This window comes from Periplaneta americana, chromosome 7 (genome assembly GCF_040183065.1).
Source record: "Periplaneta americana isolate PAMFEO1 chromosome 7, P.americana_PAMFEO1_priV1, whole genome shotgun sequence".
Classification (NCBI taxonomy): Eukaryota; Metazoa; Arthropoda; class Insecta; order Blattodea; family Blattidae; genus Periplaneta; species Periplaneta americana.
In genome coordinates, this window is record NC_091123.1 from 176,827,051 (window position 1) to 176,843,072 (window position 16,022).

General features: G+C 34.8%; 1 protein-coding gene across 2 annotated transcripts in view; it reads left to right on the top strand.

Annotated features, from left to right (window-relative positions):
• Positions 1–16,022, top strand: part of Top2 (topoisomerase 2) — a 100,622-nt gene that overhangs the window by 59,521 nt on the left and 25,079 nt on the right. The window contains exons 20-22 of one of the 2 annotated variants that reach the window (XM_069831960.1): positions 1,419–1,430; positions 8,096–8,323; positions 11,320–11,544. In XM_069831960.1, the coding sequence (XP_069688061.1) occupies positions 1,419–1,430; positions 8,096–8,323; positions 11,320–11,544 (465 nt within the window). The remainder of the gene's footprint in view (positions 1–1,418; positions 1,431–8,095; positions 8,324–11,319; positions 11,545–16,022) is intronic. The other variant, XM_069831961.1, reaches the window with a different exon arrangement.

A 16,022-nucleotide genomic window follows, 5' to 3' on the forward strand; every position in this document is an offset into this window, starting at 1 on the left:
AGCAAACTTCCAACAATAAGTAACAAGAATATCTCCCTACATTATAATCTTTCTCTTAAATAGAATAAACAGCAAACTTCCAACAATAAGTAACAAGAATGTCTCCCTACATTATAATCTTTCTCTTAAATAGAATAAACAGCAAACTTCCAACAATAAGTAACAAGAATATCTCCCTACATTATAATCTTTCTCTTAAATAGAATAAACAGCAAACTTCCAACAATAAGTAACAAGAATGTCTCCCTACATTATAATCTTTCTCTTAAATAGAATAAACAGCAAACTTCCAACAATAAGTAACAAGAATATCTCCCTACATTATAATCTTTCTCTTAAATAGAATAAACAGCAGACTTCCAACAATAAGTAACAAGAATATCTCCCTACATTATAATATTTCTCTTAAATAGAATAAACAGCAAACTTCCAACAATAAGTAACAAGAATGTCTCCCTACATTATAATCTTTCTCTTAAATAGAATAAACAGCAAACTTCCAACAATAAGTAACAAGAATGTCTCCCTACATTATAATCTTTCTCTTAAATAGAATAAACAGCAAACTTCCAACAATAAGTAACAAGAATGTCTCCCTACATTCTTAAGAAAAATATTAATAAAGTAAACTAGCAGCATTAAGAAAAATATTAATAAAATAAACTAGCAGCATTTATCACAAAATAAATGCGTAGAAACATGCAGCTACCTCATAAATACTTGTAGGAAAAATTTCATCCAGATTGATTAATATTTGGCATGAGAAAGTTGATGTTGAATCAACAAAAATGAACACAGAAAAATAGATTTGAAAATAAAATGAATATTTATGTAAATTATTCTCCTCCGCTACATTCATCTAGTAACTTCAGGGAGCCAACAAAAAGTTACTAGATTTGTAATCAGAAATTTTAAAAAAGAATTCTTCGATGAAAAACAATTTTGACAGCTCTTTAAATTCCATGCCCCCTTCCAGCCTTAATTTACAAAGTGTAAACATACGAGTATTTGTAATCAGAATTGAGCTGAATCCATTTGGGGTATGAAAATATAAATTCTGAATAAGTGAAATAGCTAAAAAAAATTTGGAAAAATTTTCATGATTTTCAGTGGAGTCTTCCCTTAAGACCATTGATGAAGTTCCAATCTGCAGTATTTAGATTTACATCCAATTTTGTAATTAAATTGTTAAAACCACAGTCTACTATATACAGTCACGAAGCTTGAGTTTTGAGGGTGCTAGAAACAATAGACTGTGATGGTACTATTTTGCATTGCCTGTAATCAGGCAATATTAGCGATCTTAGTGGTGAGCAACTATCTAATGTTTGCATATTTACTACGTATTGAGCTTCGCGACTGTATATACTAGACTGTGGTTAGAACTGTGCTCTTATTTTTGTTTCATCTTGCCAAAGGAAGCTGGATTGGTGAGTGTTATTATTTGAGAAATGTACAAAATAACCCACTACTTTTTTTTATCCGTGCCTGCTTAAGAACATATTGTACTCGCCAAACTGAGACGATCCCAGCTCAGAGGAAAAAAGTCAAAGAAGTCACGTCAACATGTTCTTGATGTTTATGTTATGCTGTTGGCCGCGTCCGATAACTGAATTGCTTTATACTACTCGACCATGACGGGACCCGTCGTGGCAGAATGAGAAACTCCATACTCGCTGCGTATATTTACTGCTTGAGTGTCATCACATCCAATGCCTAGCGTTTCAATCTGGTCGCAATGTCGCGTGTAGGAAGACGTGTGTTTCGTAGCCAAGCGCGGAGTGTTATTTATAATGCCATAAAGTTTAGTGATGAAGAAAAGACAACTGGTTTATTCCTACCTCTATCGAAGGCAACAGAGCGTGTTGCAGCTATTGTGAAGACAAATAAGGAAACAATTAGTAGTCCACACCTGTGGAGTAACGGTTAGTGCGTCTGGTCACGAAACCTTGGTTTGATTCCCGGTCGGGACAAGTTACCTGGTTGAGGGTTTTCCGGGGTTTTCCCTGAACCCAATATGAGCAAATGCCGGGTAACTATCGGTGGTGGATCCCGGACTCATTTCACCGGCATTATCAACTGTATCTCATTCAGACACTAAATAACCTAATGTTGATAAATCGTTGTAAAATAACCTACTAAAAACAATTAGTAGGATTAGAAAGGAAGGTAAAGAATGAGAAATGCTAAGATAAGAAATGCATATCAAATGCAATACCGTATAAAATACGGTAGCTACTTTAGTTTACGTTACTTTCGATTCATGTTCTCTCCTTTAAGAACACCGATGTTGTGGTGTGTTTTCTGAATAGATTTCTATATCTGTAAGCGTATGATAAATAAAACTAAACGATAAATTATAAACTTATACCAACATATAACATATGAAGCATATGAATAATAACGAAACAAGAGAAGAGTTCAGCATGTGCTTCATTTTGCATCTGATGCAGACTTTACAGCATGGCCTGTGTTGTGAAGCAAATCGCAGCGCCACCAAACAAAACGGTTCCCGCCTTGGTCGTGTAGTAACAGCGTTGCCAAACATAGAACAGCCTCAGCCCGAGTAGAGAGGTCAGCTTGTCTTGCTGCAAGAGACAACTACTAACTTATCTGTTAAAAAACATCGTAATTGCCTCAACCAGCAGCTGGTCTAATTCAGAGTCATAATATGACAACGCTGCATAACTAACAGGCACCATATGATTTATTATGTTTTGGATAAGGCACAAGTCAGCAGAGTGGTGTGAGTGAGGTCGTCTAAGCTTGGCGAGAACAATACCTGATTTTCTCTGCGATAATTTTAAACTTAATTCAGCTGTTGTCTTATTTTCTTCCTCCTGTAAGCCAGACTTATATTGTGTAATCGTATTGTTGTGCATTTGGTACAAATAGTAAATAATGTTACGTATTACATTAAGAAGTACTTAGTAATTGTTTTATTTATTTTTTATTTTATTTTTATTATTATTATTATTTTTTACTTCTGCATTTATACTCATACTACAGAGTTTTTAATGTCTCGTTTGTCCACACCTGTGGAGTAATGGTTAGCATGTCTGGCTGTGAAACCAGGTGGCCCAGGTTCGATCCCCGGTCGGGTCAAGTTACCTGGTTGAGGTTTTTCCGGGGTTTTCCCCTCAACCCTATATGAGCAAATGCTGGGTAACTTTCGGTGTTGAACCCCGGACTCATTTCACCGGCATTATCACCTTCATCTCATTCAGACGCTAAATAACCTAAGATGTTGATAAAACGTCGTAAAATAACCTACGAAAATAAAGAAAATAATGTCTCTTATGCAAAATATAAAGAAAAAAGTGTTCCATTTCTGCAAAATATCAGTTTCGTGATATTCACGGAAATGTATGTTGTTAGCTCCTCCGACATTGAAAAATATTTTCTAGTATGCTGTTGCTATCCATCCTGAAGTATTCGATAGATAATTTTTATTCAGATTCAGTGTCTACGATTTAATCCACCTAATATGATACCCATAAAATATAGTAGTAATTTTTTTGCTTTAAAGTAATAAAAAAAACGTGATTTATTCAAAATAAACTAATTTTCTTCCCCTCCCATCCTTGATCTTATTTCTTACCCTCCTGAGTCCTGAGACATTTGTGGTTTTATTTTTAAAGTTCAATATAATTCTACACTTCAAAAAAAAATCACTGACATGAGAAATACTTGTTGCAATAGTTAATATAAAAATACTATATATATTTACCTTCTAAAATTTTATTTTTCTGCATACGAAGTCATAAATGTACTTCTCAGTTTGCATTTCTTTGTCAAGTAATTTGAAGACCATACAGAATCATCTGGGGTTAGTATTTCTAAAACTGCTGAGATAGTTTTTGCCAAATCCTCAAACTACAACAGGATTTAAAAACCCAGAGAGAGAGAAAAGACGGAAGTAGGAAGTATCTTTCAGAAAATATTATGTTGCTGTACGAACACTTCCAAATATGCAGGTGAGGGTCATTGAAATCTTTCAAGGTGTTTTTCTTCCAATAGTAAATTTAAAGCATGAAAAGAAAATATTTATTGCCTGTGAAAGTTATACGAAGTTTCAAAATGTATAAATACTTAGGGTGGTATTCATAGACATTTCGCAGCACGCGCCACGAGCATACTAAGCTAGCCCCGGCTATCCACTGGTTACTTGTACAGAATTCAAATCATATCCTATCGCTAACACTGGTTTATGAATACGAAAAACTCTGATCATCCACCGAAAGCCCGCACTAAAAATGCCCTTAAAGATTAATTAGCTATATTTCTTACATTAAAAAAAACACATTAATTAATTAATTTATCTGACCCAATATTTTGGGTTCGCCCTGCGACACAGAATAGCTCACAATAGAACGTATGGTGTTGTGACGTTTTATTCTAAGTACTTCTCCCTGTGGGCAACTCCCAAGCACATGTAATTCACGATTTATGGAAAATTCTAACATAATAGGCAAAAACTATGATATTGTTTTTGTGTGTGTTTTTTTTTAATAGGGGCGCAAATAGCCATAGTTGCTGATGCACCCTGCTAAATCTCACTAACTTTATTATTATATTTATTTTCTTTCTGTTGTACAGTATATAAGACGAAAGATTGTCTCTTTATTTGGGTGTACATCGAATGATTTCATTTATGTCTTTTGAATGGTAGTTCTAGAAAATTGCTATCATTGATTTGTTGCAACTTCTTTCTGTTTCCCCTCACTTTACCCCCTTCTTTGTCTCTCCTCTCTGTAAGAGAAGGGTGGATGTGCATGAATGCAGGTAAGAGAGGTGAGGAATTTAGTTCTTCCTTGATAAAGAGCTGAAATTCAAGATCGAATTAAATTAGTCTTGCTGTTAGAATTGATATGGTAAATCATTTTTAAATGAGGAATACGTGTATATAGTATGTAAAATTTTATATCAGAACAGATATTCTAAGCCTTAGTAGTAGAGTTGGTGTTATTTCCCTCTCCCTGTGACACTAAGTTCTGTAGGAATGAATTTCCTGAACATATGTAATTCGTAGCAAATTGTGCATCTCGTATTTAACTTCTTAATACATGCAGTTAAAACTGACAAGGAGAGGACACGCTCTGTATATCACCGAATTAAATCAGATTGTGTGATATGAAAGTACAAGACGTACTGTTTTAAAGTCATGCCTGGTATGGGTGGCCAATGACCCCTCGTTTTGGAAATATTGGCTATTGTTTGTGACATACTTCCGTTAGGTGCCTAATAGGAAAGCATTAGACTGTGTAACGGCGTGGCTCATGTGGTTGGGTGCTGAGTTGTCATCCAGGCAACCCGAGTTCGAATCCTAATGCCTTCTCATTTTTAAAGCTTGATATTATTATTATTATTATTATTATTATTATTATTATCATTATTATCATCATTATTACTATTGTCATTATTTATTTATCATTATTATTATTATTATTATTATTATTATTATTATTTTAATTCATTTTAAGTTGTCAATTCCTATATTCAAAGCCATGTTGAAATATGCGTGGTATGCATCAAAATTAATAAACGAACGAGAAGTGTTTGTGAATGTGAATGATATCTGTTTCGCAGCAGAAGTACGGAAAAATGTGTGTGACTGTGGACAACCTTCTTTCATTTGCTGTGCATGGTGCAGGAAATATGTGTGTTTTTATGACATTTATCATAATGAATCGGGTACAAAATAGCTGCTACAGAAACAGAACAGACGCCAGTGACACATCTTACCTTCCTACGTGAGCAATATTTCATTGTTTATCCTTTACAATACAATGTTAGTTAATTAGTAATTTGTTGAAGCATGATGAAGCATTCAATACATTGAGAAATATGATATAGGTATGTAAATAGGTAACTGTGATCACAATATTAATCATTACTAAAAGAAAAAAATATAGGACCAGTTAAGATTCGAACTCAAGTTGCCTGGATAACAACTCAGCATCCATCCATATGGGCTATGCTGTTACACGGTCTAATGCTTCCCTATTGGGCACCTAACGGGAGTATGTCACAAACAATAGCCAATATTTCCAAAACTACTTCTCCAAGTCATCACAGATCTTTTAAACCTCTGCCTAAGAATGAGCAACATACCAACTGGATGGAGATCGTCGACCTTGAAGGTGCTACACAAAGGAAAAGGCGATCCAGGCGACCCGAACCAATACAGAGGAATAGCCTTGGAAAACAACATTTTCAAAATCCTGACCAAACTAATAACAAAACGTCTCACAAGAGAAACAGACCACAAAATTCCCGACGAACAATTCGGTTTCAGAGCAGGACGAAACACACTACAAGCAGTTCGAAACCTGATCGGAGACATAGAAGATGCTCTAAGATTTCCCCGTGGCAAATTCCACACGGTCTTTATTGACTATACCAAAGCCTTTGACACACTCAATAGGAACGTCATCTCATCAAAACTTGAGGCAATGACAGTAGAGAACAAAGAACTAATAACACTGATTCAGAATATACTAAGGAATAACACGGTCCGAGTCTCTGACAACATCAGCATATCAGAAGAAATTACCCAGACCAACGGAGTGTTGCAGGGAGATCCACTCAGTCCCCTGTTGTTCAACATTGCCACATATGATTCAGTCAGCAGAATACGACAGGAAGCGGAGGAAGTGAAAATATACATCTATGCCGACGACATGGTCATTGGATCACATGACGCAAACGAGCTGCAAAAAGCAACTAAGGCACTGGAGGAATGGGCCGAGGAAAACGAACTACAGATCAACCTAGAGAAAACCGTGCAGATGACTTTCCGAAAAGGCGGACGAATATCAACTAATGACAGAATACTGCTGAAGAACGAACCAATACACATGACAAATTCATTCAAATACCTCGGCATGACCCTACAGACAACAATGACGTCTTTCAGAATCCACGTCAAATCCAAAGCGGCAGCAGCTACAAAGGCTATATACGATATCAGATCACTGAGTAGACTCTCCCTAAGTTCAGCTATGGCACTCTTCAGAACGAAAATAGTCCCCATCCTCACCTACGGGATCGAGTTAATATGGGAAAAACTGAATAAGACCGACCTTCGTACCTTAGAAGCAGTGAAAGCACGATTCCTGAAAGCCGCACTGGGTGTGTCTAAATACACACGCTCCAGACTAGTCTACGAGCTCGCAAAAGAGACATTTCTGATAGAAGACCTGCGTCTAGAGTTCTCCCTGCCTGCCACAAACTGTTGGGCAAAATTATTGGAAGAAAGGGAAGAGAAACGAAATGAGATATGGCTGGAGTTCTACTCAACGGAAGCAATAGTAAACCGATCATGGACGGACACGGATCAAGAACTTCGCCACTTTGTCACCTCCATGGCAGTACAAGCTCTGCAAATCAAACATTTACCACGATCCCAATCCAGAGTGTATATGTGAACTGTGCGACCTAACCTGCGATCGATATCACATCACCCAGTGCAAGAAGCTTGACAAACCAATAATCGAATACAGCAAGAACTAAAGTGGAATCCACTAACACACTCCTGCACAGTTTGTGCGCATTTCATATTTCATATTTCCAAAACGAGGGGTCATTGGCCACCCATACCAGGTATGACTTTAAACAGTACGTCTTGTACTTTTATGTCACAAAATCTTATTTAATTCGGTGATATACAGAGCGTGTCCTCTCCTTGTGAGTGATGGTATAGATAGCACTAACCTAATCTAATAAATATAAATTGTGACATAAATAACACAGATTTCTGTTCTCTACTGAAAATTATTCTTAATGTTTAGATTTCCGTTTGTTTTTTACTTTATTCTCCTCCCCTCCCTTCCCCTCTCCGTGATACAAATGTAGTAGTATCAGCTTTGATTTTTAGATGCGGAGGTGAAGATTTATCATGAATTACAACAGCATGTGTCATGTGATATTGTTTGGTTTTCCTTAAACCGAAGCAACCATTTTCTTTCTGTTAGCAAGTTATTTATGTATAATTTTGTTACACGGATTTCTTTTAAAGTGAAAATGGAATTAATCCAATGATTTCACTCTTAAAATTGTTATACAATTATATATTTTTTTTATCTGTATTAAGGTGGAACAAATGGACGATGAAGAAGAGGAAAGTTCACAACCTGATGAAGAGTCTGATTTGGCAGGGCAGTATGACTATCTGCTTGGAATGACAATGTGGACGTTGACTAAAGAGAAGAAGGATGAACTGTTGAAGAAACGTGACGAGAAATTGGTAGAACTTAAAACTTTGCAAGCAAAAACACCTGAAATGTTGTGGAAAGAAGATCTGGCTGCATTCCTAGAAGAGGTTGTTATTAATTTCATTTTTTAAATACTAAGTACTTAGTATTTTTATGTGTACTGTCTTGTGCTCTTGAGGTACAGGGGAAAATTTTATCTGAACTATTGCTGCTTGTGATAGTCTTGACATTTGTAGCTATCGCACAAAACTTTCAAAGCTACTAATGAACGGCTTGAAGTTGCAAGACAAGCAGGTTTTCACTTTTACATTTAAATCTTGATTGTTGAAATGCATCAGTGCTTTGTAGTGTATTGTTCTGAATATAGCTTTATAGTGTGTCTGTAAGAACTTCTTACAAAATTAGTATAGAAATTCATGGTGAGTGTACAAACATGATTCCTTAGTTGAATTATTTTGTGCGAGATCGTGCGTATTTGCTTGGTTTCTGCACAAAACCAATCTGCGGAAAGTCTAAAATTCCAAATTCAGTATTCCCAACCTAACACACATAACAATTTCCCTCTTCTTACCGCTTAAGTGACATATTGATTTTACTGCTTTAGGCTTTTAACATATTATTTTTAGAGACGTTCAATATAGTAATAATTATAAATTGGAAACTTACCACTGCAATTTCACCTAAATTGCACTGTTAATTGTTTTTAAATATTTGTAAAAATTAAGTAAACTCTACAACTCCACTAAAGTTACTGCATTCGTGATGCAAGTAACATTAAGGCAGCCGTGAAAAAGTCAACAAGATTCCAGACTCATCATAGACTGGGGGGGAAAAAAGACAGTCGTATATCATGGCCTGCTGGAGTATAGTAAACACAGAAAACATTTTAAAGCAACAATGTTGAAGATAGATATTTTTGTTTTGCAAATTTGCCGTCATTAAACAGAAACCAAGATGGAGATTTCATTGCAACTAATTAGAAATTCCTCTTTCAGGTATGTAATAAACGATCTTGGCACAAAATAATGTACGATACACGAGCGGTATGTTTTCTTTCAATTCTCGGAAATTAAAAAAGCTCAACTACGTTTCGCTTTTTCAAACTTTTCCTCGAACATGAAAACTTCAACATACCGCTCTTGTAACACATATTGCTATTTCCTACTCTTTTATTAATTTGTTTACCTTTTTATTTAACAGAGAACAATGTTGTGACCATTGATAACTGCTCAGTCCTATCCCATAAAACAAATGTTCCTCTTCTCTCATTTCCCTTTGGGTGTTGTATTAAGAGGTCATGCACACCATTGGCGTGTTTATTGCTTCCTAACCTGAACTCCATTTTGAAATTTCGTGTAGTGTTTACTCAATTCTTTTACATCATTAAACAAATTTTAGAATTAAAAATAAATTTACCTTTAACAGTTTACAGGTCATTAAATTGGTGGGAAAAATCGTTTACCAAATATGTCGTATAATTTTTATCATTTTGGTATGTTTTTAACTTTATTTTATTTACAATGAATGAGAAATTTTTCTCGATGAACTAAACATTTTCACTTTATAAAATAAGAACTAGTGCAGATATAACAGTGATAGAGGTCAGATTTGTTCTTCAGGTTATTAAATCGGAGGACTAACACTACCCCTGATTTCCTGGAATTTGCTGCTACTGGAAATCAGGGATAGTCTTAATCCTCAGTCCTTCAAAATTAGATTGTTTAGAAATATTTTAAATGCACAGAACTAGTTTTTTTAGGTATAATTTTTATTATTTTTTATAATAAATATAATAATAATAATAATAATAATATTTTAAATATAGTCATTGCTTTGTTTTTTCCATTAACCCTAATATCTAGGCAATTGTCAATGTTTCAATGTAACCCATACTGGTTATACTAATTGAAGGGTTCAGAACCATAGTGGGCCAAGCGCCATTTACTAAAATCGTAGAAAACAAGGGTTAAACTGAAGTTATTACCATAATTCAATGGCAACATATAGCAAGTAATATAAAGTACACATATTAAAACTAAATGATGTCAATCTTCATTAAACTATGATATTCACTTAACTTTAACCTTTGCTTTCTCCGTTTTTAATAAATGGTGCTTGGCCCGCTTCAATTGTACTATTCCTTTAGTTGTGTGATTACATTCATAATGTATTATTATTATTATTATTATTTTTTTTTTTTAAGTTAATAATACCGAACTGTATTTTCCTGTTTGAGATTATATTCACGTGTTCAGTCTCTCTCTCTCTCTCTTTTTTATTCATTTATTTTATTTTTATTATTTTTAAGTTAATTTTTGTATACTGGTATGTATTTTTCTGTATGTGCTTTGATCCTGGTTGAGTGGAAGGGAAGGTCTGATGGCCTTAACTCTGCCAGGGAAAATAAAACTATTATTGTTATTAAATTGGTGGGTACAGTCTGAGTTAGAAAAAATCATTTACCAAATATATCATATAATTTTTATAATTTTGAAACGTTTTTAACTTCATTTTATTTACAATGAATGTGAAATGACCTCTATCATTTCAATACGTGAGTGAGAAATATTTTTTCTGACTTTTTTCTCGAACTGAACATTTTCACTTTATAAAATAAGGACTAGTACAAATATAATGGTGATAGAGGTCAGATTTGTTCTTCTCTATGAAATACGTGAATTTCGTTAGATTATCTTAAAACTTGTACGAGTTATCAGGGAAACGGTTTAAAAAATGTAATTTACAGGAAATGAGCAACAAACTTGCCGAAGATGTGAAGTACTGATTGACACGTTTTAGGTCGTAAGTCGAGAAGTATTGTTAATATTAAAAAAAAAAAAAGCTACTAAACTGAAGAGGAAAGTCCATTTAATGAAATAATAATAAAAGAAATTTATTTGACCGTCAGTGGTGTACATTACCCATTAATGCTATTATACTACGAATAATTGCTTAATAGCCAACTTATGAAATTGTTACGAATACAAGATGAAAAATTAAAGAAAAACGTTTTGTATTCTGATATTTGACATCTCGGATTAGAGGCTGTTTTCAACACTAATATAATATTGTTTGTTTAATGTGAAAATTTCTTAACTTTCAGTTGGACAAAGTTGAAGCAAAGGAGAGAGAAGATGCATTAGCTGGGCAGACTGGCAAGGCAGTGAAAGTAGGCAAGAAATTTGGTGGACCAAAGAAGAAGGAGCTGTTGAATGCAGAGGAAACAAAACCATCTCCAAAGGGTCGTCGTGTTGTGCCGAAAATGGATATCAAACTTAAGGAAAAATTTGAGAAAGAAACACTGTCAAAAGAAAACAAAGTAAAGAGAGTAAGTCACTGTAGTCATGCAAGACTGTGTTATCGGTCCTTAATAGCTTCAATTTTTACTACTTTTCACTATCAAATAATGGAATTAAGTACTTACAATGGTTTCCCTATTTATATTTCTTCTATATTCTCTCTGTGTTTATAGCTTCTCATTCAATATTTAATGGAATTCATTCCCATCCATTACTTCGAATTACTATTCAGGAAGTAACCACATGAAATGTAAGATAATTTTTACTTGAAAAATATCAATAGTTTTATTGAACATCTTAAGGGTTAGAGAGAAATTAAAAGTGAAGATCTGCTTGAAAATGACTTTCCTCTTGTTTCCACTTCTATATGGAAAAATTCCTGATTAAATAAAAAATCTCTGAATATGTTGTTGTTGTTTTCTAATGCCAGGCGTTTGACAATAAAGTCATTTGACCTCTTGCACTCCAATATTTTTCAAAGATATTATCAAATCTCTGAATATAGTACACTTCTGAATTGACAGAACTTTCGATGAAGATTAGGCCCCCGGCCCGGGTTCGAATCATGGTTGGGGCAAATTACCTGGTTGAGGCTTTTTCCGGGATTTTCCCTCAACTCAAGCAAATGCTGGGTAGCTTTCGGTGCTGGACCCCAGACTGATTTCACTGGCATTATCACCTTTATCTCATTCAGACGCTAAATAACGTAAGATGTTGATAAAGCATTGTAAAATAACTTACTAAAAACAATTAGTAGGATTAGAAAGGAAGGTAAAAAATGAGAAATGCATATCAAATGCAATATTATATAAAATATGGTAGCTACTTTTGTTTACGTTACTTTCGATTCATGTTCTCTCCTTTACGAACACCGATGTTGTGGTGTGTTTTCTGAATAGATTTCTATGTGTGTAAGCATATGTTAAATAAAACTAAACAATAAACTATAAACTTATACGAACATATAAAGCATATTAATAATAACGAAACAAGAGAACGATTCAGCATGTGCTTCATTTTGCATCTGATGCGGACTTTACAGCTCGGCCTGTGCTGTAAAGTGAATCACAGCGCCACCAAACAAAACGGTTCCCGCCTTGGTCGCGTAGTACATCCTTTCAAAACCCCTGCCAAGTAGATGATTGGAGCGGTATTCACTATGCTGGGATGCAATGATCTCACGAAGTAAACACGGCTACTGTCTACAACATTACAATATTGCAACAATCGTTTTCTCGAAATATTACAAAAACTATTGGTCGTATGAAAAAATATTATTTGACAAAACGTTCCCAAATGACATGATCTGTTACGTGTGTGAAGGATTATAAGAGGTTACCTTTCGCCCTGTATATGTCTGTGGACCCAGATTCGATCTCTGGTGTACCCTCGGTTTATAATTTGTGTTGGGAAAGCCCATGGTCCAGATAACACAGAGGTTTTCTCCTGGAGCTCTGGTTCTCCTGTGGCATCCCAAGAAATCTTGGGTGTAGCATAAACTGCCTCCTGTGGCACACCTTGGGCAATAACTCTTTCGGTAAATTGGTCTACACAACTTGCATCATATAGATGAGTGACTAACAGTTAAGTACCCACCATTAATTAGAAAAAAAAAATACATAACACTCATTTCTCGTAATCAGTCTCTTATAACTAAACTTATACACATGTAATTAAGATTTTTTATGTACAGCCTTATGCACTGTCCTAGAAATAAATTATTGCTTTGTTGTGTCAACTTATGTATTGGCTTAATAGGGCTCTTCAGTATGGCATCTGAAATTTTGTTTAGTTTCTTTTCACTTAAAATCACATACCTACCACTTCGAGGGGCATCATGAACAGATACAGTTTGTCGAAATTTTCCAATCAGATCTCACACTGTAGCAGAATTTGGAATCCTGGAATCAGGAAATCTCTCTTGAAATTTCATCTTTACATTTTCCATAAATTTATCTCCTTCCTGGAAAATACGTTCAACTAAAAACACTCCTCTCTCTTCAGTAGGTAACATTGATACAACTGAAGAATAATCACTTGTAACAAATCCGACTTTTACACTGTCAGAAAATCTCTGTAGCTACTTACAGCATCCCTTCTTGGCCATGTCAATGATCACTGCTAACATGCTGGCAGTGTCCACTTGCTGACAGGTCCTTTCCTTGCGGAGAGACTGAATGTATGTACAGCAGTGGCAGCTGATTGACTGAGCCAAATGAGGCCGGGCCTCAGTCACTTGGCTTAACTGAAATCAAATTTTGTGTTTTTATATAATGTACTAGCCGTACCCGTGTGCTCCGCTGCACCCGTTAGAAATAAATATAAAGTAATTACATAATTAAAATAGGACATTTGATCCAGGGAACATTCGTGTTTGATAGAAGGATAAATCGTTTAATATGTTACTTAATTTAAATTGTATTTAAAATATTAACATGCGATCATTTTGATCCAGAGACACTCATTTGGTGCGATGACAATTCCTTGAACATGTTTCTTAATTGTTATTACCAATTATTTTTGGAAAAGCGAAAATTAACAGAAAAATTTTGGCTACAGATTTATTATTATGTTTATATTATATTATATTATGAAAAAGCGTGTTGATAACGGATGTACTCGAATTAGAAAGTTTTTAATTTGTTGTGGGAGCTCTTGAATCTCAGGAGGAACAACTTTCACAACAGCGCAACATAATCTGCTTGGCTCATTACCCAATTTTTTTGCATTGCATTTATTGCATATATGTTTTGTGTATTTTAACACGATTCAATTGAGCATAGTTAAAATTTGAATTATAAAATAATGGATTGCTAAGCTAACGTACTATTACTGCATACTAAATCAATACACTCTCGTTGTTCGTTAATTCTCTGAGATAAAAATGAATATGTTCATAAACATTATTATAAGAAATACAGGAAATGAATATTACAGAATAACCTATCAAGTTTTCTGTGCATAAGAAGCTATTTTAATCTTACCTGTCCTCAATTCACTCAAAAGTTACTGTAATAACATGATAGCATTATGTCCATCCAGAGAAACTACACTTTAATAATAATTATTTATACAAATCGGTTAATTTAGCTTCATACAAACACAGAAACATTGTCTGTAGGCTATGTTTAATTGCTTTCGATTGTTGTGTCCAAGGCCCCTTATAGACGAAGTCATTTGTTTTTTAGTTCAATATACCGCCTTAGATGGCAGTTATTTTAATTTTAAAACTCATTTATCTCATTAAATATCAATCCTCTCAAAATTTTTCAGAGAATAAAACTTATCAGAAATCATTTTTAAAGAAACTTTTGTTATGTAACATATTTCACAAAAATCAATAATAAGCGAGATATTTCGATTTATTTAATTCAGACCCCCTTATAACCCCCCTTTTAAATAACGTATTTTGAATGCCATATAGCCTATAATCTAAGTTACAACGAACTTAATTTATATTCCAATTTTCATCGAAATCGGTTCAGCCATTATCGCGTGAAAAGGTAACAAACATACAGACAGACAGACATACAAACAAAAATTTCAAAAAAGCGATTTTCGGTTTCAGGATGGTTAATTATATATGTTAGGACCAATTATTTTTGGAAAATCGAAAATTACCAGAAAAATTTCGGCTACAGATTTATTATTAGTATAGATTAGTTATTTGCATGAAGCATATATCACTGTAGAAGCATTTGGAAACTTTGTGATGTATATAGATCTGTTTTGCAGTAAAATTTGTTCCTGAGGCCAGAATCGCTCGTGCCAGGTCTGGCTTCTGCATTTCGTGTGTTTTCGCGGGCTTTGAGGTTCCATTTGAAACGTTGTAGCTGGGGCACAATTCGTCTGGCCTCGTGGCCTGGTCAGGTTTCACTCCTCCCATCCATGGACCAGTCTCAAGGTTAGAGTGGGGTGACAATAGCAGTGGTGACTTGTCTTCCTAAATAGGCCATAAATAACAAAAATTCCAGCTCTTTGGCAGGCAGAGGCCCACACTTTTCTCTCCCTTTATGTCTTAGTTCATGACTTAAGCAAGAGTGTTGTACTATTGTACTTCATAGTACAGCAAATCGAAGTTCTTGTACACTCTTAGACAAAAAAAATGACCGGACTCTTGAAGCGTAAATTTGTCTATGTTCCGTTTGGCTGTGCGCCTGGTACACAAGACTAAAATCAGAGTAGTAAGTAAGAAACCCGTGAGATCCAAGAATGTACTCTTATACCAGCAAACAACGATTTGAACTGTGTATGTGTCATAGCTCCGTGGTAAAACTTTGACTTCACATGCAGAAAACCCGGGTTCGTATCCGCCTTCGTATAACTATATATATATATATATTTGTTTCGTTCCACTCAACACTGTACTCCACAGAACGACAATGACTATTCACGTGAATTATTGAGAAGAACATCAGTGTACTCCTAATCTTAACTAATGTTCACAAAGCACTATTTACAAAACAAAGCTGTCAGTTCACAGTTCGTTCACCTTGGCTAGTTCTTC